Source organism: Anser cygnoides, chromosome 3 (genome assembly GCF_040182565.1).
Source record: "Anser cygnoides isolate HZ-2024a breed goose chromosome 3, Taihu_goose_T2T_genome, whole genome shotgun sequence".
Lineage (NCBI taxonomy): Eukaryota > Metazoa > Chordata > Aves > Anseriformes > Anatidae > Anser > Anser cygnoides.
Window position 1 is genome coordinate 70,304,305 of NC_089875.1, and position 26,016 is coordinate 70,330,320.

Below are 26,016 nucleotides of genomic sequence, written 5' to 3' on the forward strand. Positions count from 1 at the left end.
ATTAGTTGTTTGGGAGCGATGTTGGCAAAAACATTGGCCAGGTATTGTACAATAGTTACTATTTCTGCAATAGCTGTCTTTGATGGCTCTCTGCGTAGCACAATACAGATCCGTGCAGAGCTCAGTCATCTCTGAACAGATTTAGAAGAGAAGAATAGTAACCAGCAGCTCAGCCAGGCTAAGAAGTCCTAAAGCTGTGCTGGATTTAAACAAACTAGGTCAGGTATCTCTGTGAAGAATTATTTTGTAGCAAGTGAAAAGCCCTGTTGGTTATAGAAGACTTTGAGGCTTTTTCTTGTGTGTGTAGGAATATAACTGTAATGAAAAGATTAAGTCACAAAACATACAAAATACCCTGCGAGGTCAAACCAATGGCCCTTCTAGCCCAGCTACTCTGTTTCAGAAAGGATTTTATGAAAAGTGCACAGGCCTGTCCACTTTCTGTGATCTGTTCCCTTTGTACTTCACCAGAGACTGGAACTGTTGTATAAGCAATGTTAGAGGGTACATCACTGCCATGTCTAATTACAGAACTATTGTCAAGTCTATTTAGCAAAAGCATAGGTGTTGACACTGCACAATTCTTTATTTCTGTTTGGAGACAAAGACTAAGCTATAGGAAAAAAAAAAAAAAAAAAAAAGCAAAACCCCAAAACCAATCAACCAAACAAAAAACCCTTCTCATCTCTGCAGAAAGTTTTACGTTCCTAAACAATGGTTTAGCTCTTTTTTTTTTTTTTTTTTTTTCCCAACTGTTGATTGTTCAGTCAGGAGTGACTGAAAAAAACAACAACAAAAAACACCAAGACACACTCAAAATTAATTAGGCACAAAAAGAAATAGCAGTGCTGTCACAGTCCCTGCGAGATTCACCTGCCTATTCCTTTACAGACCACACTTGCCTGTTCCCATCTATCATAACGCCCAAATCAACCTGGGCTGCAGATGTGTTATTTAACTGTGAGCAATTTACTGCTAAATTCATTTCAGATCCTACTGAAGGTGCAGAAGTAAGACCAGAATGTATCCTGTTATTATCTTATAGATGGTATCTTCTAACAAAATCCTTTAGAAGTGGTGTTTCTTGCAAATGTTACAATAAAGATGCAGCCTTCCCATAGCCTAAGTTAGACAATACACAATTTACCTCTCAATTTTCTTTAAAACAGATTAATAAAAAAAATATGATTGCTTATGTTTCATATGTTTTCCCATAATAAAATATTTTGTTCCTTTTCAAGTCTCATGGGTGGCATTCCTGTCCATGGCAGGGGGGGTGGAACTAGATGATCTTCAAGGTCCCTTCCAACCCAAACCATTCTGTGTTTCATTCTACGACTTATTCTATGATTCCAAGTCATGCAAGCAAAATACAAATACCAAAGAAGTAACATAGTATATTAGGTCATATTTTAAAAAGACAAAATATTATCACATATTTACTGCTACATGTAAGAGATAAAATAATATTCGGTGTTTTCCAAATAGCATTATATAGAGCATATTTGAGGACACTTCTTGTATTAGAACTCAAAAAAAAAAGTGATTAAAATCCTTAGTTAAGAAGCTAACGATGACATTCAGGTTTGCACCTCAAAACTGCATTAGGAAAGCCATAAAAGTAATGGGAAATTAGAATGGAAATTGACATCTTTGCAATTTTCAGTTCTCCAAACATGCTTAGAATTTATCTGGAAACAGTTTCTTCAGAAGATCATATGAAATATTGATCATGAACCCATAGCTTTTATTTATCACTTAAACTAGATAAAAATACTTTCCATTTATCCATGCTGGTATGCTAATCTTAATCAATAAAAACTGGAAAAACGGAGCAGCGAATTAATTAAGGGATGGTTTCAGATGGGATTGCACTAATTGACATTTTCATTATTTCTTTGCAGATTACTCTATAATCTTTTACGTTATAGGTTTATCTGCAATAATGTTGGTAAGCATTTTCCCTTAGCTTTCTCTCATTAAAGCAGATATATTGCTAGTATCCTGAAAAATAAATAATATTTTTCTTTATTTGTAACACAAGAAATTTTGTGGCACACCTTTTCAAAATGGACCACAACAGAAGAGGAACAAAAAAAAATCTGAATCTTACATTTGGTAATTAATATATGCCAAGTTTCAGAACTGATGAGAACTCACAAAACTCATTCTTCCTTTTGAAACTACTGATCATTTGAGTTAGTGGAAGCCTCTCTGAAGGTATGCAGGAGTGTCTCTGCTCCTGTAAGGGTATCTGATCAAAGGAGCCATAAAGAACACACAGATACAAGTCTGACTCACACCTGATAAGGGAGGTGGTGATGACAAATCTCGTCAGCAGCAATGATTGATAAAGGTATATAGTGTGCGGGAATGCTAATTTTTTTTCTGTAAGATTATTTGACTGAGCACCTTGCCAAATTGGGATGACAAGGAAATGGAGGGAGACAACAACAACATAAAAAACGACCGATTCATGTTAACAATGACTCAGCCAGAAACAAACCTGGTCAGTCACACCAATTGATGGGCTATCAAGAAACTGGGGGCAAACTGAGACTTTGCAGTTGTTGAGGTACAAACCCGGGGTCCAGGAGGCTGTTGAAGGCAGCACCTTGTCTGTGGCCATCTGAGTGGCTGGCCATGTCTGTGTCCTCTGCATATGTCCATGCCTCCCATGTGTATATGTGTCTGGGATGTGTGCTCAACTTTGCTACTGGTTGAACCTGCAAATGGGAAAGCAGCAGGTGCACCCGTGGACTAGTGCTGAGGGAGGAGGCAGCCATCCCTAACTTCCCTAACAGCCTCCTTTACCCTTACTCCAAAAAAGAGAGCCTTGACTATGTTCCTTTTATTTTATGCTTTTCCCAAACTCCGACAGATTTCCAAAAGTTTAGAAGTGTGTATGTATTCTCAGTCTCTAACAGAGATGAATCAGTTAGATTTTCTACCTTTCTGACATGGTGCTGTGATCTCTTACAAAATAAGCTGTATGTGTGGGTCTTGTGATGATAGTGCACACAGATTTTCACAGATGTGCTAGCCTTACTTCTGGAAGTCAAAGGTGTCTTTAGTGTGTCAGCCTTCCCATCTGTCTTCCTGAAAAAGTTACCCTAAAATCTGGAAGACTGCTTTGTTAAGAAATTTGTGACCATGTGAAAGAGACACTATGTTAGGGTAATGTTTTTAAAGTAAAAGAGAATAGATTTAGGTTAGATATAAGGAAGAAATTCTTTACTGTGAAGTTAGATACTGGAACAGGTTGCTCAGAGGAGTTGTGGATGCCCCCTCCCTCAATGTAATCAAGGTCAGGTTGGATGGGACTTTGAGCAACTTGGTCTAATGGAAGGTGACCAGGATGACCATAGAAACCAGATGATCTTTAAGGTCCCTTCTAACCCAAACCATTCTGTGATTTTATATCCCTTGGCTTGTGGTCATCTTAGAGTTCCTGACAGCACAATACTTTTCTGATTACCCCTGGAGACTGAGTGAGACAGTGGAGGTCATTCTCCCATGAAAGGTGACCTGAGAGAGGGCACAAGTCTGCTCAGACAAGTCTGCTTCTGGCAATAGGCTGAGGAAGTATGTGCCTGTGCCAAGAGAGCTCTTCACAAAAAGCAGTGGAAAGATCTTAAACACTAGCATCCTGTACAGCCATGTGGGGCTTTTTGTTCCTGAGGGCTTCTATATTACTTCTGAGCCGAAGTGAATTTCCTTGTAAGAGAAGAAAATAATTTTTCAGGAACGATTTTCTCAAGAAAATCAATTCAGTGCTTTTGGAAGCTGTAATGGTTTAAGTGAACACATGACTGAAAAATTTCTTGTACTTTTGAGTTTCCCTTAACGTTAAATCAATTGATGTTAGTAGTGCTCTTTGCACCATGTTAACATTAAGGCTACCTCAAGGTTTCAATTTTGTTCACCAGATGTTATGAACAGTATTGCTCTTGCTACTTTTAAAGTACATTTTAACAGTAGATCAGTACTTTTGTTCAGGTATATGTTAACAAATGTGTAGAGATACTAACATTGATGCAAGATTTTACAATACTCTTCTGAAAACTCTATGCAGCTGAAATAGGGCCTGAGGAACACATTTTATTTTTTATTTTTATTTTTATTTTTTTTTTTATTAAGGTGATTGAATGGCTATATTTCGCAAAAAAAGGCCCAAAGCACTTCCCATTAAAGCTGATGGTAGCCTTTCATTTACTACAAAGACAAGTGTTTTCAAACAAGTTTTAAATGCAATGAAGTCCTTACCCAGGTACAAAACCACCATTGGTAACAAACTGTGATACACTAATTGACTTTAGACACTTAAAATGAAGAAATACCAATGATTTACATAATTAAAACACAGCAAAAAAGTAATATATCGCTTTCATCTTCAATTTATTTTCACATATAGAAGCGCTTCAGAGCAGGTTAGATGCAGATGAACAATATTCCGAAGAATGTGTGGAACTGTTGAAATGAATTACTCAATAGTGAATAATCTCTGGATGAGATTTATTTATGGAGATTAACTCAAATTAATTCTATCAGGCTGTGATTTGATTGCTATTTTATTATCTTTTGCTCCTATTGTACAATGAAGCTAGAATTGGGTGAGCTATGCTGATTTGCAGAGCCCATGGACTTGGCCTTGCAATACTATCCCTACAGGAGAAATAGTTGCTTCCCAGCCATCATTGACCCAAAGGTGATGGTTTGTTGTCTTGAAGGCTCTGTCTCAGAGCCACCACGTTTGTTTTTGATGCATCTGTGCCTTTCCCCAAGTGGCACCCTTCCCAGTGGAAACCTTGGGGAAAAAGGGGCAGTGCTATCAGCATGGAGGGTGTGAGTGTGGTGGTGTTCACTTCGGAAATTTGAATGGACTTGGATGTGGGGCAGAGTGGGGGCAGACCCTCTCCCCTCTCTGATCAGCCTGCACTTGGGGGATGTCACCTGAGTGTGCCATTCACCTGAGCATGCTGGCCCTGGTGAGGCATGCCAAGGACTAGGGAGAGAAGCTGCTGTGCAAACTGCAGGCCCCAGCCAGAAGGACACCTGTAGGTATATAACTAACTAATAGACAGGGTTCACCACAGAGCCTTTGGCAGGGTTGCTGGGGTCCATCAACTATGAAAACACAGGGAAACCTGGAGCACATGCCTGATCCACAGACTTTGAAATATATTCTGGATCACTCCATTTTCTGCTGCCCTGAGAAAGAACCTACCTTTCCTGTGGGCTCCCCCATGTGAGGCATGAGCACCATGCTCCAGTCTCTGTTTTGGTTTGCTCCCTACGTCAGTCTCAGGGCAAATTCAACAACGCGTTGTTGAGCACAATCAACTGTTATTATCAAGAAGTGAAAAATCAACATAATACTATGCATAATCTCTTTTAACAGAATCACGCGGCAATGCAGTTATGCCCTATTGCAGTACTTACTGAAAAGGTGTAAACCCAGTGTGTCATGGACTCTTGTAGACTAATGCCTGACTAATCTTTTTATTTATGTTTACAAGACAATAAATTTGTTCTGTACTGTAAGAGGAAATGCCAATCTCTGTGGTGGATTTTACCACACTCGCTCACTGTTGAACATTACCTTATCCAAACAATCCCACGCAGTGTCTTACTGTAAAAGTCCCTAAAGTTCTGACAGGCCTTTTCTTTAGGGCATAGCTTATTATTTCCAATAAAAACCGTGGAGTAACACAAAACAAAGCTATTTCTTAGACACAATAGACTTCAGGGGCCCAGGGTCCTTCTTTAAGACACATCTGCTGCCCTTCTCTCACATGAACAAATAATATTCTCCTGCAGCTTCTTCAGCTGGGCTCCCCAGTCATTTGTTAGTGCAACCTGGGGACCCTTTCAGCTCTCAGGCATACATGAGATCAATCTGTCTGGGTAGGTGGATGTTTCACGCGTTTAATAGGGTTGTATTGTGGTCAATGGGCTCATATAAGGTAAGCTATTGTTCAATGTTACAGTCAGGTTTTCAGCAGGTAATGAAATTAATATTTTATTTATTTATTTATTTATTTTTGGGAGGTACTACACAATGTAAATGTGGTGAATCTGGCCCCTGAATCTTGAAGTATAAATTTTTTTTCTGTTCATAACCTGCAATTTCCTATCTCACTAAAAATAAATAGTAGCAAAGTTTCTGCCCGCTTTTGATGGTAGCTCATGTACTTTCAGTTCCAAAAGGATTGCCTGTGTTGTAACTATGTTACACTATTCAAATTATGTTAAGTAAGCATCTATGCATGGTATATGTTCCAGCAAAATAGTGATTATAGTATGTTACAGCATGAGGTTCAAATTGCATCATTTTAAGTAAAGATGCTCTGGATCATGGATGAATGTATCACTTATGTCTTAGTGCTCACATCTATAACCAAACCAACATGGGAAGAGAAAAAGGGGAAATGGCTCCCTTCTCCTGAAGAAAGAAACAGCAATGTTTCTCATTTTATTTGTTTACCTTTATTTTTGCCCCTAAGAAAAAAAAAAAATGAATCTTTCATTTTAATTTTGTATCAAATTAAACTGAAGAAAATATAGGGTATTGTTTAGTTGTACCTTGTTTCAAGATAACTTAATACTTTCTCAACAAAATTAAAAATAAATGTTTATATACTTTGATAGAAACTCCATTTGAAAACAGAAGAAACAACTTTAAATATGAAAATTATTCAATTTGAGTGTATTTACCACATAAGAACATAAGCTATAATATTTTGTTTTGAAAATATATACAGAAGTAGAGAAGTATAACTTCATTTGATTTCCTTTTTTTTTTTTTTTCCCCATCTATATCTCTTCAGTTATCACCTCTTTCATTCTGCCATCTCACCAGTGAAAATCTCTCAAGTCTACCATAAATTTAGTATTTATGGAAAAATGCCAACCTATCAGCTATAATCTGTTGACAAGAACATTAGCAAAATGTTATCCAAAAGCTCAGAGGAAAATGGGATATGTTACTTTCCAAAAGCATGTGTTTCTCATTGTGCTCATTAAAGAAAAATCACAACATTGATCTCAAAATGTGGAAAGCACAGTGGGACTTATACTGCATTGCTCCACAGATCATCACATACAGGCAGACTTCTACATACTTGTGTAATACAAAATAATTCTGCACTGTTGGTTTTAATAGAGCTCTGCCAGTTGTATAACATGGAAATGAGCCTTTAGTTTTTCAGAACTATTCATATGTTCTGTGTTTTCCCACGTGGAAAGAAAAAACAACTTACTCCACCCGCTGTCATTGTGAAAAGACTCAGGAGATCCCGGTCCAATACAGTGCATGCAGATGGTCTTCATTTAACTTTTGATAAGTTATTCAGCAACAAGGACCTAAGCGATATACGTGACTCAGATCTTTACATATGAAGCAAATGCATTGTGGTTGTGTAAGGTTAAACGTGCTGCCTTACGTAATCAACCCTGAAAACCAGAATTTCTAGTTTCACTTGGAGTTTCACTAGTTTCTGATTATGGCAAATAAGTAATCAGAACGGAGCTGTGTCACTGTATAGGTACACTTTAAATGCATTTTTATTTCAATATTGTCTAAATTAGATTCTTTCTCCAGCATGATAAGATTTTAATTGATTTCCTTATACAGATTGTAGAAGGCTGTTGTTACCAACACATTTTTTAAAGTCTTATTCTGATTATCTTGTTTATGACAGTACTTTGGGAAGTAAGGATTAAACCAGTAAATTTAACAGTGACCTCTAGTCAATAAATATATGATGACAATGCATGGTAAAGTATTCTCTTGGCAAGTACAAGTGCAAGTAGTATGATGAAGTTAAGAAAGGGAAAGGGAAAAGATCTGTAGAGAGCACTGCTTAGAGAGCACTGAAACTCTGCTTTCACAGAGATTCTCTGTGAAACTGTATCCACAAATAGGACTGAAATCATTGCCAAAAATGTGCGCCCTGCAAAAGCAGAAGCTGGAAACCAGAATTTCATTAGCAGGTACAGTAGCTCAGGCAGCAGCAGGCTATAGTCCCTGGGCGTGAAATGAAGTCCTTAGTTTTGTCATGTCTGTAACTTCTCTTCATCACTGTCTGTTAGCTCTGACTTTCTCCTTTCTCTTCTTCCATCTCCTTGATGGTATTGTACGGTTCTCTCTGCTTCGAATTCTTAATATCCCGCTTCCCCCGTCCATCCTGCATTGTCTTATACACTGTTTTATATTCCTTCCTCTTAAATTTTGTCCTTGTACCATGCATCCTTCAGTATCTGAAGATAAATAACAGTGAGGAATACATAGTATTAAAAACAATCCCAGGCAGGCCTGTAGAGGGCAGAAAGGAAGAAGGGCCTTACATCCAAAGAAGCTGAAACAGCCTAAGGTTTTCCAGCCTCTGCACAGTCGGTCTGAAAGCCTTAGAATAATCCTGGATCTTTCAGTGTGTAGATTCTTGTGCCGTGTCTGTGAAAGCTTACGTTTTTGAACACACTTATGAAAGGAATCTTTTGAAAGTTTTAGTCATCATGGCTTAGTTAGACTACATATTTTTCTGTTTTTTTTTTTTTTTCCCATCTCCATCATTGGGTTCACTGTAGACTCTAAAGGGAAGATTGAAGCAGCCAGTGCCCCTCTGCCACGCTCCACTTCACACATGCAGTTCATCACTTGTAAAGCACATCTGTTTCTTAGCTGTGTTATATCTTGGAAGGCTGTGATCTTTGCAGAAATGTCTGCTAATTTCTTAAAATATCAGCTCTTGGGGAAATGGTATTACTTCATTAGTCTTATAATTAAGACAGCCTAATATTTTCTATCAGAAGGGCTTGTTTAGTTGCTTGCAAGTTTTCCAGGCTTTACATGACTGGATGTAAATTTTCCAGGGCTAATACCAGGCATGGGCTACCTTTTTCCTCCCTGAAAGTCAAAAATAGGGCTCAGAACAGTATGAGAAATCCTTCATGTATGTACTTTGGAAGAAGGGCTTGAGATTTCATAGGAGAGACAGCTATACTGCCAATGATACCAAACTGGGAAGTGCTGTCGACTCCCTGGAGGGACAAGAAGCCCTGCAGAGGGATCTACATAAGCTGAAGTACTGGGCAGTGAGCAATGGCATGAAGTTCAACAAAGGAAAATGCTGGGTCAGTGCACGTTCTGCACCTGGGTTGGAGTAGTGCCAGACAAAGGCACAGGCTGGGAGAGGAGTGCCTGGGGAGCAGCTCAGCAGAAAGGGACTGGGGGTGCTGGTGACAGCAGGCTCAGCATGAGTCAGCAGCATGCCCTGGCAGCCTGATGGCAAATGGCACTGAGGGGTGCATTAAGCACAGCACAGCCAGCCGGTCAAAAGAGGTGATGCTCCTGTTATATTTAGTGCTGGTGCGGCCTCACCTTGCACATCATGAGTGGTTCTGGGCTCCACAACATAAAAAGGGTGTTAAGATCCTTGAAACCATCCAGAGGAGGGCAACAAAGCCTGTAACAGGGCGTGAAGGCATGCCCTGTGAGGAGAGGCTGAGGGCACTTGGGTTGTCTGCTCTGGAGAACAGGAGACCGAGAGGCGACCTCGTTGCTCTCTGCAACTCCCTGAGCAGGGGAAGTGGGGAGGGGGGTGCCGGCCTCTGCTCCCTGGTCACTGATGACAGGACATGAGGGAACAGCACAAAGCTGCACCAGGGGAGGGTCAGGCTGGGCGTTAGGGAAAATTTCTGTACCATGAGGATGGACAAACACTGCAACAGGCACTTCCTAGGGAGGTGGTTGATGCCCCTCTTTGGTTAGCCCTGAAGTGGTCAGGCAGTTAGACTCGATGATCTTTGAAGGTCCCTTCCAACTGAATTTACTCTACTCTACTCTACTCTACTCTACTCTACTCTACTCTACTCTACTCTACTCTACTCTACCCTACTCTACTCTACTCTACATTAAGGTCTTACATGCTATCTAAGAAAACTATGGTGCAAACTGACCAAGCCTTTGAAAATAAAATTGCCCTTTATATGTTGTAACCAAGCAGAGTTATTAGAACTAGTTATTAGAACACTCTCTAGATGTTTTTGATATCCTGGGAAAGCCCAGCAAGTGCTTGGAGCCTTCTCAGCACAGAGAGAACGCACTGGGGGTACCCTTAGTAGACTTCTGTCCCAGCTTCTGAGCTGATGTTTATCCACAACAGACTGCAAACCTGGCATGGATTAAAAGCTGGCTCAGCTGCACTGTTTATCCTGCTCAGATAACAGCAGGGAACAGTGGCACATGCAAGCCTGTTCAGGTTTCCATGTGCTGAGTAAGGGCAGCGATCACAGGATGGTCATATGATGAAAGGAATTAAATAAGACCCCAGAGGATCTCTCTGTCTCTCTTTCTCTTTCGCTTTCCACATATCTCTCCTTGTCCTATGTAAAACAATTCCTGAAGTTAACAGACATTGTTCTCTGAATAAACTACTACATATAGTACAACGCCAAATGCCCTGAAAGGTAGGCCCTAGGCTTTTCAAGCTGGATGTCCAAAATTAGTAGAGAATATTTATGATGATCTCCTATTGCCTTAGTCCCTTTCTGTGTTGTTTCTCCACTGTAAAATAGTTTACAAACAAAAGTGCCACAAAAAGAACTTCACGAATGTTTGTAAAGCATTTGGATATTATAATCATGAGCACTATAATAGAGGCTTCTAGGAAATTAGCCATTCATGTAATTTTATAACTTGTATTGAGAGCAGAGACTAAATGTACAGTAGATAAACTCTATCTATGCGATGACAAAACAAAAAGCAGGGTAACTATTCATTGAGCAGCACTCATATTCACACTGTAGGAAGCAGTAGATGTGACCATGTAATTAAAGATGGTATCAGAGTGGGTCTTCCTGAAAATGGCTGAATTGATGCCAGGAAAGCTATATTAATATTACCAACTCTTTACTTCAGAGTTCTTGACTTTGCGGCTACAGCTTTCTATGAATGTAGATGTCGAGGCACTTAAAATATAAAATTTATAGACCATTGAAGCTTTTCTTTATTTGTTTTAGCTATTGTATGAACTTTCTGCATTACAGAAGAAACTGAGATATATGTGTTTTCACTGTATATAATAGCTGTTTTTCTTTATCTTCATCCAAGGCTTTTGCTCTAATTGCAGTAATTCTTTGCTCTTCTTAGTTCAGAAAATCTTTCATTCTCCTCATAGTTTAGCACTACAGATACAATTAACACAATACAGTTAACCTACTGGAGGGCCAGCTAACCTGTTCATCACCATCATTTCTTTTGTAATGGAGACTCCAGGACAAGAACCACAGGAACCACAACAAACCAGTTCCTGGTAGTTAGTGGTCTCATGGGATTTACCCTAACATGAGAGTGTAAATCCCAGTTGCAAGAATTTATGACAAATGAGAAGTGATAATCCAGGATAGGATCATGCTGTCCATTTTAACATCTTTAGTGTTTTTGAAAATCAGTTTCACATGACTGATTTCCTGCTATTTTTTCTGTTATGTCTTCACCCATTTTGAATGAGCTTGCCATGTAGTCCTCAATGATCTTTTCTCCCCTTTCCCCCTCCGCATTCCTCTTGTAGTAGTCACAATGTCTATATGTGGCTATACCTTACTTCTGACTCAGCCCTCTGGATTTTCTCCTTTAGCTGGGCATTCACAAAATTCAGAGTATGTCACGTACCTCTGCCTTTAGCCTTATTTTACCTCCAGTCCTGTGATTTGAATGAAAAACTGAAATACTCCCACCTTATCCCAGCCACAGCTAGTTATTAAAGCACATTCAACTACGTCAGATATGAGATGTGGAGATGATTCTGACTTTGGTCCTGTGCATGTTCAATCTAGGTGAAGTAGAGAAAAAAGTGGGAAGTTGTACTCTGATGAGCCTAAATGATAATGGGTGCCGTAGTCTGAACTTCCACATCATTTTCTGTTCTGGTCTTCAGTACAGCTAACCAAAGAACATTGAAGGTTCTGGTGAAATTGCCAAGAAGGTTAAGGAAGATGGCTTGGTGTTTGGCTTGGTGATGAAGATCTTAGTAACATCTCATATGGGGATGGCACACTGAGTCCTTAATTATGAGCTTAGAATTGCTATTGAATGGGTTTGCAAAGGGGCTGCCCAGGGGGAGGTTATGCTGCCAAAAAAATTCTCCAGTAACAAATTTTTCGCCTCAGATGTGGTTGGGAGGATCTTTGGCTGTGGTTCCTCCAATGCAAAAGCAAGCAGTAGAATTAGGGGAAAGACAAGTGCTAGAGTTGGAGGGAGGTGGCACAGGGGCCATTCAAAGAAGGTGAAGGCTGCAGAAAGATTTGTCTTCTTAGGACATTTTCATCCGACCCATGCCAAGGGGTCCCTCTCCAGAGGTACTTGGCCCATGCCTAGTGTGAGAGGTAGGAGAGACAAAGCCCAGAGATCCAGTATGAGTGGGGCTGCTATGGGGCTGCTCAAGGCAGGGATAGCCTCTAGAAAGACAAGTTCCCTAATAAATATGTTCTCTGAGAAGTATTTTGAAGCTTATTCCTGGGGTTCATTGTCTAATACTCAAATAAGACATAGGGCTAACCCATGCCTAAGGCTGTGCTTGAGGGCCAGGTTAGGGTTAGGGGGGATGCATTACCCCCAGTGTTAGTGGGGCTGCAAGGGGCTGCTGAAGGAGGGGTAGACTGCCAAATGAATTCTCCCTTGAGAGTTTTCTCACCTAGTCCATGGATGAGGGAGTCTGAGGGTTTCAGCCCATGTCTAGAACTGGGTTAAAAGTGCAGCAAATCTCAGAGCTGTAGTGTGGGTGGGACAGTGGAAAGGGGCTACCAAAGGATGGTTGAATATGCCAAATCTTTGTTTCCAGACTGCTTATTCATTTGATGTGACTGAAGCTCTTTGACAGAGGCCAGTCCATGCCTAGGGTTGGGATTAGGAGTGAGATTAATCCTATAACTCCAGTGTGACTGTGACTGCTAAGGGAGATTGAAGCTGCAGAAAGACTTGTCCCCTGAGAGATTTTTCAGGGTGGTGGCCCATGACTGGGGGTCTTTGGGCTAAGCCTCAGACCATGTCTAGGGTGAGCATTAAGATTGAATTAGTTTTAAGGTTAGCAGAGTGACAAACTCTAGAGCTCCAGTTTGAATAAAGCTGAACAGGTCTGTTTGAGAAAAGTCGAGTCTGCAGAAGGACTTGTCTCCTAAGAAGTGTTTTGTCTGGCCCATGACTGTTTATCTTTGGCTAAGGCTCAGCTCACATCTTGCATTAGAGTCAGGTGAGACAGATCCTAGAACATTAGTTGCAATGGGACAGTAAAGGGACTTTGATAAGGCTCAGCTAGATGTGGTTGAGGCTGCAAAAAAAAATTTGCTTCATGTCTTCTTCATACAGGCTATGACAGGAGGTCTTGGATAAAGCTGGTACCATGCATATGGTTAGCGTATGCATTAGGGTTAGGGATTTAAGAGAGACCAAGCATAGAGCACCAGTGTAAGGGTAGGAAGCAAAGGAACTGCTCAAGGAGTGGTAGGCTGCCAAAAAACATTTTCACTGAGAGCTTTTTCACCTGGGCTGGTAATCCTTTTGTTTGGGATGAGTTTTGGGGGTTGGATAGAGTTAATTTCAGGAGACGGAAGGAGTCTGTAGTTCCCAGTTGAGATCCTCTGTCAAATCTGCTCTCTCTACATCAAATGAATGCATTGCACCGAAGGCAAAGACATGATCAAGATGAGATATTGCTTTAATGGTAAGCAACTGAAATGTGGTGGGACCACTCTCATGACTGGAGTGCTGCAATGACTGGCTATAGGTTCTTCAGAAGGGACAGGTAGCACAGAAGGAGTGGTGGTGTGGCTCTCTATATTAGAGAGTGTTTTGTTGTTGTGGAACTTGAGGCTGGGAATAATAAGGTTGAGTCCCTATGGTTAGGATCAGAGGAAGGTCCAACAAGGCAAGCATCCTGGTGGGGGTCTGTTATAGACCGCCAAACCAGGATGAGGAGACAGATGAGGAATTCTGCAGGCAGCTGGCAGAAGTTGTGAAATAGCCAGCACTTGTTCTCGTGGGGGACTTCAGCTTCCCAGACATATCCTGGAAATACAATACAGCCCAGAGAAAGCAGGCTAGGAGGTTTCTGGAGAGCATGGAAGATAGTGTCCTGACGCAGCTGGTTAGTGAGCCTACCAGGGGAGGTGCCCCGCTGGACCTTCTGTTCACAAACAGAGAAGGACTGGTGGGAGATGTGGTGGTCGGGAGCTGTCTTGGGCAGAGTGACCAAGAAATGGTAGAGTTCTCTATTCTTGGCGAAGTCAGGAGGGGGACCAGTAAAACTGTTGTCTTGGACTTCCAGAGGGCAGACTTTGAGCTGTTCAGGACACTGGTTGGCAGAGTCCCTTGGGAGGCAGTTCTGAAGGGCAGAGGAGTCCAGGAAGGCTGGGCACTCTTCAGGAAGGAAATCTTAATGGCTCAGGAGGGATCTGTCCCCACATGCCTAAAGACAACCTAATGCAGAAGAAGACCAGCCTGGCTGAACAGAGAGTTGTGGCTAGAGCTTAGGAAAAACAAAGAAGGTTTGTGACCTTTGGAAAAGAGGGTGGGCCACTCAGGAGGACTACAAGGATGTTGTAAGGCTGTGCAGGGACAAAATTAGAAAGGCCAAAGCTCACCTGGAGCTCAATCTGGCTACTGCTGTTAAAGATAACAGAAAATGTTTTCATAAATACACAAACACGAAAAGGAGGTCTAAGGAGAATCTCCATCCTTTACTGGATGCGGCGGGAAACTTAGTGACAAGAGATGAGGAAAAGGCTGAGGTGCTTAATGCCTTCTTTGCCTCAGTCTTTAGCGGCAAGACCAGTTGTTCTCTGGATACTCAGTACCTTGAGATGGTGGAAGGGGATGGGGAGCAGAATGTGGCCCTCATAATCTGCGAGGAAATGGTTGGCGACCTGCTACAACACTTGGATGTATGCAAGTCGATGGGGCTGGATGGGATCCAGCCGAGGACGCTAAGAGAACTGGTGGAAGAACTGGCCAATCCCCTTTCCATCATTTATCAGCAGTCCTGGCTGTCAGGGGAGGTCCCAGTCGACTGGCGGCTAGCAAATGTGACGCCCATCTACAAGAAGGGCCGGAGGGTAAACCCGGGAAACTATAGGCCTGATAGTTTGACCTCAGTGCCAGGGAAGCTCATGGAGCAGATTATCTTGAGTGTCATCTCGCGGCATTTGCAGGGCAATCAAGCGATCAGGCCCAGTCAGCATGGGTTTATGAAGGGCAGGTCCTGCTTGACGAACCTGATCTCCTTCTATGACAAAGTGACGCACTTAGTGGATGAGGGGAAGGCTGTGGATGTGGTCTACCTTGACTTCAGTAAGGCTTTTGACACCGTTTCCCACAACATTCTCCTGAAGAAATTGGCTGCTCATGGCTTGGACTGGTGTACGCTTCATTGGGTTAAAAACTGGCTGGATGGCCAGGCCCAAAGAGTTGTGGTGAATGGAGTTAAATCCAGTTGGAGGCCAGTCAGTAGTGGAGTCCCCCAGGGCTCAGTACTGGGGCCAGTCCTCTTTAATATCTTTATCGATGACCTGGATGAGGGGATCGAGTGCACCCTCAGTAAGTTTGCAGACGACACCAAGTTAGATGCATGTGTCAATCTGCTCGAGGGTAGGAAGGCTCTGCAGGAGGATCTGGATAGGCTGGAGCGATGGGCTGAGGCCAACTGTATGACGTTCAACAAGGCTAAGTGCCAGGTCCTGCACCTGGGGCACAACAACCCCAAGCAGCACTACAGGCTGGGAGATGAGTGGTTAGAAAGCTGCCTGGAAGAGAAGGACCTGGGAGTACTGGTTGATAGTTGGCTGAATATGAGCCAGCAGCGTGTTCAGGTGGCCAAGAAGGCCAACAGCATCCTGGCTCGTATAAGAAACGTTGTGGCCAGCAGGGCTAGGGAAGTGATTGTCCCCCTATACTTGGCTCTGGTGAGGCCACACCTCGAGTGCTGTGTTCAGTTTCGGGCCCCTTGCTACAAGAAGGACATGGAGGTGCTTGAGCGTGACCAGAGAAGGGCAACGAAGCTGGTGAGGCATCTGCAGAGCAAGTCTTACGAGGAGCGGCTGAGGGAGCTGGGATTGTTCAGCCTGGAGAAGAGGAGGCTCAGGGGTGACTTTATCGCTCTCTGTAGGTACCTTAAAGGAGGCTGTAGCAAGGTGGGGATTGGTCTATTCTCCCATGTGGCCGGTGGTAGGACGAGAGGGAATGGGCTAAAGTTGTGCCAGGGGAGATTTAGGTTGGATATTAGGAAGAACTTCTTTACTGAAAGGGTTGGTAGGCATTGGAATAGGCTGCCCAGGGAAGTGGTTGAGTCACCATCCCTGGGGGTCTTTAAAAGATGTTTAGATGTAGAGCTTAGTGATATGGTTTAGTGGAGGACTTGTTAGTGTTAGGTCAGAGGTTGGACTAGGTGATCTTGGAGGTCTCTTCCAAGCTAGATGATTCTGTGATTCTGTGAACAGAATGGAAGGTAAGAAAACCTGCTTTGCATACTCTTTTTTTGGATGTGGATATTTGTGTTTTTTGTTTTCCCACTGGGGTTTTACCTTCTTCTAGGCATGTTGTCAGACACTGGAAACTCTGCCAGGGATATAGCATTGCAGGCATTTGCCTTCTTACCTTTTTCTGCTTTAGGGATTCTGCCTGTGGCTATGCAGCATGCAATACCCGTGGACCATGTTACTTTTCCTCTCTTCCACTTTCCAGATTAAAAGTTCTTGTCATATCTTCCTGTTATAAGAAAAAAAAAAAAAGAAGTGAAGAAGTAGAACTTTTTTTTTTTTTTTTAAACTGATTTGTATGTAGCGAAGCATACGGATACACTAAGCAGAGCCAGGTAGATGGGTGCTGTGGTAATTAGAGAGCAGCAGTTCATTGCACACTGGAAGACAGAGGGCATCTGAGCAAAGAAGGTGGTGGAGCTGAGTAACACTATCAACTTCAGCTGACCTTTTGACTCGGTTTCGATTCAGGCTGGACTGAAAGGGTGAGCATAGGTGACACGATCGTTATTTCTCAAGAACTTGCCTGTCAGGAATAACCACCAGCATTCAGCTTGAAGAAGTTTTATAATTTATTTTTCTGGAAGAAAGGGGCTATAGAATAGGAGTGTAGGTATTAGTAGTGATACTATTAGAGTCAGGAAATGTCCCATTATCAAGTCTGCTGTGATCCATGTGTGATCCTGTGGGTTAAAAAACCTACCAGTGGAATCGATCACCAGTAGAGATGGGATCACTACACTCTGAATGACCACAACTTACCTCACTGGTATTCTCATATGGGGGCATCATCTGCACCAAGTAAAGACAGTGCTTGTTACGGACCTACGTGAAGGTCATCTTTTCTGTCCCTAATGTCTTCCTATATGCTGTGGCCAGAAGTGACCTGGAAGTAGCCTGCAATTGTTAATGAAAGTATTCCTGTGAGTTGTGAATGATGGTGGAAACAACAATGATTTCTGAGGAAGCTGCTAGAAACAATCCCCCAAAAGCAGGTCTGACATCCTATAGTGAAAATGGAGAAAGAATGGGATGTTGAACACAGTGCTGGCCAAGATATTAAATGGCGTGCTCCTGGGTCTCACTGACAGAAGGGCAACAACCAGACAGCTCCTGCTAGAAACAGAAATTTATGCCCAAGTCTGAATGCACTCATTTGTGCCATATGATGCACATATCTGGCATTGATAATCATGACCCAAAATGATCTGGCTGCAAGCCGAAGTTCAGAATAAAACTGTGTATGAATCACTGATTCAACAAGCTCCTGAACTGACTAGTGTCAGCGGAAGACACAGATGTCAGAGATACTGCTGGTTAGGTAACCTGGGTAGGGGGTGGTGCTTGATGTTTTAGTTTTTCTAAGTAAAAAAAATAAACTGTTTTTCCAAGTGTTCTATTTCAAAACCTTCATTTAACTTGGAGCTATAAAAACAAATAGATTTACTAAGGAGAGGGTGTTGTGGTCTGACCTTCCTATCCCACAGAACTATATCTGATGGTGAGCAGTTACTTTGATTCATTATTACTCTTAGAGCACTTTTTCTTCTAAAATACATGCCTTTGGATGAAGTAAAATATTAAGCCTTTTGAAGCATAAGCTCAATCACTAGTAATTGAAATAAGCCCTTCACTCTTTTAAAAGGAGTTTAAACTTTCATTTATAATGAAAATAGTACTTTGAATTCAGATGTGCTTTTGTTAAAAAAAGTGAATAGCAAATTAATTTATTTGCTTTGAGGTTAAGGAGATTTTTTTTTCTCTATATAATTATTATTGCAAACCCAATGACTTTGGACTAGGAAGCCCATATTGGACTAGGAGGCTGTTAAAAGTAGTCTTCACGATATTTTTCTGAAATATACTAGTCACATCATATGAAGTCATGCAAATTAGGGAATACACAATATGTGTCTGCTTTTCTCCCTCTGTAATAATTGCCTCAGTTACACTTGTCTTGTCAAATACTGTTTGTTCTAATTATCTTATTTTGCCAGCAGCATCTTTTTAACTGCTGAATTTGCTTGGAATCAGATGCTCAGTCCTGATGACTGATGATCAGGAAGCACTTCTTTGCTCTGTGGGTGACTGAGGAGTGACACAGGTTGCCCAGACATCCCTGGAGATCTTCAAAAAACACCTGGACATGGTCCTAGGGAAACAGCTATGGGTGACCCTGCTCTAGCAGGGGGTTGGGGACCAGATACCCTCCAGAGGTCCCTTCCAACCTCAGCTGTTCTGTGATTCAGTGAATATCAGTTCAAATTCTTTAAAAGCATATAGTTTACTAGTTTTCAGATGTTATTTTCAAGCATATGTATTTAGAAATTTCACAAAGGTTCTAATTAGCTTTTTACGGCAGATAAATTTTCTTTGGGATTTGAATAGTGTTTAACTATAGTGTATTCTGTCCTCTCATTCCTTTGATGAGAACATCAGTCAAGGATTTGAATGTTTATTGATTACTTTGTTTTCTATAGCATACTTAATGAATTAATTAAATAAATTAGTTGAATTAATAAGCTTACTAATTAAAATTATTACTAGAACATTCCAACTTTTTAATTAGATTTCTTTACTTGCCAAATATTTACCAAGGCCTATTTTACCCAAATCAATGTCAAGTCAGAAGACAGGAATGCAGTCTAGATTATCTGGGTTTCATTTTCTTTTGTTAAAAAAGGATACTAGTGTAGGCTAGCACCATCTGTATTTACCTCTTTTTATTTCCTCTTTATTCATACAAAAACATTGATCATTCTGCATGCTTGCTCAGCCAAGGTTTCACCCAATGTTCTGATTTATTTTCTTCATTTCTCTTAATGATTGGAAGCATTATAGATACTAAAGCAATTTGTTGATGACTCCTCCTGTACTTTTCACTAGTAATTGACAAATCAAGTAGCTGAGTAGGCAACTTACATGTCGTGTGATACACTAACTTATCTTAAAAGTTTGCATAATGAGTTTATCTCTGACTAATTTAAAAGGAGTTTGCCTGCGAGTATATGGCACATCTTTGATAACTGTTTATCAACATTTACTTCAAATAAGGGGCAGAGCTAATCTTGGAAAGTACTTTGTATGTTTGGTGGATAGAAGCTGAACACCATCCCAGTTGAAAATGCTGACTCATCTCACTCTTATTTCAATTTAATTTACATTCAGCAGGAGAGAGAACTAGTACCCGTAGAGAAGGAAACTAAAACTATTGTTTGGACAAGACTTTGTAAACTACAAGTATTAGTGACAGAGGAAAAGTTTTGCAAATATTTTAATTTTAAGAGAAGTAGCCAGGAGTAGATTTTCACAGAATATCGATGTTCAGATGTTTGCTCTGACTTGAGAGACATATTGATTCTGTTTGTTGAACAGCAGCAAAGCTGCAAAATTGCCAATAACTCATTTGAGATACTAAAATGGAAGTGGGATGCGGAAGGCCTTAGCATGGATGGCCTCTTGGAACCCTACTGCATTTCTGTAGCTTTGGGGATTTTTGACTTTTAAGATGTCAGGATTTAGTGCATACCCGTACCTCTGCATTGTTCAAATGATGTCAACTGACTTAGCATCAGTTTCTGTTATAGTAGCATTGGCAAAATTTCTTGGTGAATTTTTCTTGAGACAAAGCCAATCTGCTGCTTTTGAATTTTCATTGCCTTGAAATCAGTAGGACTTTCCATCAGCAATAGAATCCAGATTTCATTCAAATGTGCAAGCAATATTTAATAACAATAATTTTGTCATGTAGTTTGTAGGGTTTTCTTTTATATTTTTTCCATGTTATTGGAATTTTAATCAGCATATCACACATGTTTTAGTAAATATGCAGCAAGCTTGTAAAACTGAAATTGTCTTTCTAGCATGTTTCACTGACTGGTAAAATTAATAATTTTTATTTGTTTAGATGGTTTTTTGGCCCAATCAAGCGAGCAGATGCCGAGAAACAGCTGTTGTATCCTGGAAACCAGTCAGGAGCCTTCCTAATTCGAGAAAGCGAGAGTCTAAAAGGCGAATACTCCCTTTCAGGTATATTCTAACTTTTCATCTTAAACTATGTTTAAAATGTTTCTCAGGGTCTGATCATTTACATTTTCATTAAGCAGTGGACATGAAAATTAAATTAAAGTTTGTGATAATATGTATTACCCAGGAGATACATAAAGAAATCTTGGCAAGAGTAATTTAGGTTTTTACTAACTTTCATTTTATAGGGTTTGTTTATTATTATGATCAGAACACAAATTAACTTTCTTGTGCTTAGTACTTCTAGTGTTCCAGTTGTCTTGAAACTATTTTCATGTTAAAAATGTCAAAAATACCTTAACTGCTCTTCACTGTGGTGCTGACTTGTACACAAAATAGCAATTAAATGCACCTTAGCAGATGTCAGCAGTTTAAGAAAGTGAGGTGTCTGCTAGAATACAACCACAGGTTTATGCTTATTTGTTGTAAGGGGAAAGTGATGGGAAGATATTCAAAGCTGTTCTTCAGAATCAGTTGTATTTCATTGAAAAGTTACTTGTACGTGTTGGTAAAAAGTTAGATTTATAATGATGATGATCTTTTGAAATATACTTTCAGTCCATTCTTTGCATCCAAAAGGTTCTCAAATAAGCACATCATTATTTTATTTATTTGCATACATTTATATGCCGTCTTTTTGTGTCCTAGACATTTGCCGTAATAGATGCACATGATTATTCATTGGTTATTTTCCATGGACATTTTTTTCAAACCTGTCATACCAGTGTGCATCAAGAATGTAATGTCTCTGAGACAACACCCAAACTTCCTAATGTTCTCTATGTATTTAATTCTATAAGCCAGTAAAGAATCTTGATATTTATGAATAAACTTTAAGCTGTCATGTGTGGATTTATGTCAGTAAAAGAAGAGGTGTCTTGTGCATAACCAAGTGCTTTCACATTGAATCCTCTTCTGCCTGGATGTTCATGTCAGTCATCTTCTCAGTATAACTAAAAAATTAATCGAGCAACTTAATGAACTTCTGAGACATTCTTGGTTTCTCTTTCTGAATCAGAAAGAAAGGGTATGTATATACTTGCACTGTCTTGTAATACGGGAAGGTTACTTTTTATTGCCAAGACACAGAAATATATGTTGCCCATGGAGTGAAATACAGGGAAGTTTATGAAATAAATATGATATTTACTGTTCTGGGAGAGTTCCTTCCACAGTTTTCAGCTATCCCTCAAGGAAGTTTGCTTTTGCTAAGAAACACTGATATGAAAACTAACATCAACAAGGAGTCAGACTGCTCCCAAACTGTGACAGAACTGACCCACTGTGTGCACACCCTTTTATTCAAAGATCATACTGTAGCCACAGACTTTTAAAAATGTTTTCCCATGATGTGCCAACTTATCCCTGTCTTACATGGTTTCAGCTTCCTTCAAGTGTTCTTCATCAGTGAACTGATTTCATCCAAGGACTGGGCTGGACTGATAACAGTATGGTGTTATGCAGGAAAGGATAGCTATGCCTGTATTACCTGCTTAAAGCTGGCACTTGAATACACGTTACCTTACTAAAAATCAGTGAAAAATCTTGTGTTTGTGCACCTAAGTGTGGAAATGCAATTTCTTTTTATTATTCCCCAAGAGTAACCTTCTAGAAAAGATTCAAAATCTTAATTCCTTACCCTGCCTCCTGACTAAATCTCTGAGATGAAGGCAGCAGTACCTTATTTACAGTATGAAGTACCACAGAAAAGTCAAAGAGAATGAAAATAGACATTAGTCCTGCATTCATGACAGGATGAGATCATCCTTGCTGCTGTTCATTGTTTTCCTTCCAGATCCTGGGTAGATACTATATGATTTCTTATTTAATATATTTGAGTAAACTAAGTAAGCTTGTAGCACACTTTTTATTTTTCAGATTTGTATATAAGCCTAATAGGGAACAGGAGATTTGATGATGGCTTATAACAAGATGCAACCATCCATTTGGATTTCTTCCATGCTGGTTTGTTTGATGACAGAAGAACTGAAGAACATTATATATGTGGAGGCAAGGCTCCAGCTACAGCAGCCAGCCCTCCTTTGAGCACAAATGTGGGTTGACCTCTGAGCATATATGCATGTATGCAAGTGCCATCTCAGATTTATTAAATATTTGTGCTCTCTTAGGCAAAGAAGGAAAATAAACTCTGAAACAATCTTTAGACAGTGAGTATTAATGAAATGATTTACCGCTGCTGCTAGATTTTTTAGCAGCTTCCCAGGCTTGAATCTAATTTAGCCTCGACTTGCTACTTAATCTTGAATAAGCTAAATATTATTATTGCTTACTGATCAGGCTTGACTGAATGGTGCCTGTTTTGTGTTGTGCAAGCTCTTTGTGTCCAATGTAAGAGTACACATAATGGTCGGGATATTGTATGTCCATAGTCTCATTACTTAGGTCTACTTTTGAGAGATCTAGTGCATTCTAATGTAAATGTTGAAGTGGGTTGTAATGTGGGGAGAATTAATTGGAAAGAAGGTTGTTTAGTTCCCCAGATATTATGAAAAATACATTTTTTTTTCTGAATCTCTCCTGGAGAGAGAGAGTTCCATCAGGAGTAACGGAACACTCAAAGCAAAGCAATGTTTTCTTGAGGAACAGTGAATCAGGACTATTTCTTTTAGGATGTCTTGGAGAAGTAACCATCTCCCATTTAGAATATACTCTGATTTCTGTTTCCAGCTTTTTCAGTGTAGAAAAAATAGACCCCCAAAATCCCATCATCCGTAGGATTGATTGGATTTGCTATACTTGCTATTGCTTCTCTGGTTTCACTCCAGAGAAGATGATGATAATGGCTAAAAAGTGATAACCTGCCTTTCAGAATTAAGGTCTTTCAGAAAGTTTTGTTACTCACTGTCCAGTCTAACATTTTTTTTTTTCCTTTTTAGTTTTATTTTGCTTAAGAAATAGAAAAGGAGAGAAATTTTTACCCAGGCACACATAAACTGTTAAATTTTATGACTTTCATGGTTGATATCCACACTCATATGGGCAATGTGAAAGAGACTTAATGTTAATGAGAGAGAGAAATGGATCTCTTTAGAATAATAAAAAAAAAAAAAAAAAAAAAGGAAAAGAAAAGTGGGAGGTAGGGAGAGGGAAGCAGTAAGCCCTGCCATTCCTTAAAAGGACACTTTTCACTTCTATCTTGCCTTGATGGGAAAATTCATATTCTGTAAAAAAAGACAAATGAATATTTAAATTAAAAATAAAAAGTGGTGTTCAGAAAGGTTTTTCTCAGCTGCAAATGGTTAAATGGAAAGCATATCAAACTACATAGGGCACTGAGATGTGTTGCTATCATTTTAAAGTGTTTGACATTTTAAAAATAGGTTTTCCCATTTTAAAAATGCACATGTTGTAGACAGATTTTTATGTTGATGACTCCAGCATCTGGTGTGAAATATATTAAATTTTAAACATGTTGGTGCCATCTTAGACATTGCCTCTTTTTAATTAAAAGCCATAATTTAGATGTGCTCAGCTTAATTGAGTGTCATTGCCAATGATAGCAGGAGGCTCTCTACTTCCCCCTTTACTGAATAATGGTATCTAAAAGACTGATTGCATTAAATGACAATGCAAATGGTTTGTGTTCTCTTCCTTTTTATTTTTTTTTCTTTCTCCCAAAAAAAAAAAAAAGATTGTGTGGTTCCCACTAGTCCAGATTGGCTTTAGGCCTAGGAAAAATAGGTAATCATTTAAGGCAGCAGACTGATAGGAGTGGCAAAATCATGGCTGTAGCAGAAGACTGATCTCAGGGCAGCCACTGCACACATCTGTGCTGGTGAGAGTGATCCAAAAAGCATCCTTCCTTCTGGCCCCACCTGGGACATGGTGACCGGGCACTGCTTTTGGCCTTGGGAAAGGCAGGCTGTGGCCCTGTTGCTAAAATGTCTCTTTTGTCTTCTGGTGAAGGACAGGGGGGAAGTAAGGGCTGGGAACTCCAGGGCTGTTTTAGCTCCTGCTTTCCTTTCCTGCCTACTGCTCTGCACTGTCAGTGCTGGGGGAGGACTGCTGGGAGGAGAGATGCTGGGATGCTGGCAGTGATGATGGCCTAGTGTCTCCATGACTCATTTGGTGAGGATGTTGACTCTGCTACTGTCACCATAAAATTTAGTTTTGCTGCCCTGGGCTGTAGATTACTTTATTCTCATCCTTGGGGTTGCAAAATTTATTTCTGCATGGCCCAGACTTACAAAGATGGGAAGCAGGAAGAGAAGAATGCTTCTCTTAAACTAAATCATGAAGAAATCTAATAGGGAGCTGAGATTCTTTTGGGGGCAAGGAAGTTGAGGAGAAAGCCACTGCAGTCTTCAAACCCCGTAGCTCTCAAGCTATGTGAAGCTGAAGATGAAATCCTGTCCTGTTCAACAGGCTGACTTGGACCTAGGGAAGACTGAAAGCACCAAAAGGTTATAGCTAGATCTTCCCAGAGCAACACGTGCTCTGTGTCATGCATGGGCAGAGGAGTTGCACCACTCTGCAGCTTTTGTAATTGTGCTGTGCAGCACTCATGCAGCCAGGCTCAGCCCCAGGTTGCAACTGAACAGTCCCCAGTCAAGCACTGCACCAACCCTTCCCTCATTTGCTTATCACAGGCAAAGGTTCTGTCAAACCAGAAATTTTCTCCAAGTTATCCGCACAACATCCCAGACTCATCTAAAGGGAATAAAAAGCTATGAAGTTACCATACACAAGCAACGTTACCTTACAGGAATAAGAAGCCAATGAAAGTAGTATACAGTAGAATAAACCATCGTTTTCCTCCACAGTCTTTAGAAATTTCCTTTTGGTCAGATATAAGGCGTGGTGGATAGACTGCTTTTTCTCATTTATTATTTCCTTGTTCAAGTCTCACTTCTTGGTTGAGGTAAGAAGGTTAGAACAACTGATTGGCAAACGCTGTTTGGCGGGTCACAATATGACGTGAAATTGAGGAATGCAGTCTAAATAACAGCAGAATGCCATGAACTGTGATAAAGTATTTGGTATCTAAAAAATCCAGTATAAAATGGATCCTGTCCAGAACACTGAGGTAACCATTACTCACAGATTTAGAAAACATAAGGTCAGAAGTTTGCACTGGTGTGGTCTGACGTATATACTGGCAACCATAAAGCTTCATACAAGGCTCCTTTAAGAAATTTGAGCACATCTTTCAAACCAACTCTTACTTTAATATTAGCTGCATTGTAAGAAATAAATATAATACTGCTAATAATTAAAACAGGTAGTCAAACTACTATCACTTTTAATATAATACTGAGACTGGATTAACACAGTCATCCTGCTGCCATTTTATTCAGTGAATCATAAATAGCAATTCGTTTGTCCATATGCATTTTACTTGAAACTTTGAAAAGGTCAATATATTTTCAGTCTGTTGTTACTGAATTACTCTTTGCTTCATTTTCCTTTAGCACCATTTTTGAAACATGCATCACAAAA

General features: G+C 40.3%; 1 protein-coding gene across 3 annotated transcripts in view; it reads left to right on the top strand.

Moving 5' to 3' along the window:
* FRK (fyn related Src family tyrosine kinase) overlaps nucleotides 1–26,016 on the top strand; it is a 58,948-nt gene that overhangs the window by 6,878 nt on the left and 26,054 nt on the right. For all 3 annotated transcript variants that reach the window (XM_066994402.1, XM_048065601.2, XM_013175555.3), the window contains exon 2: nucleotides 20,438–20,559. In XM_066994402.1, the coding sequence (XP_066850503.1) occupies nucleotides 20,438–20,559 (122 nt within the window). The remainder of the gene's footprint in view (nucleotides 1–20,437; nucleotides 20,560–26,016) is intronic.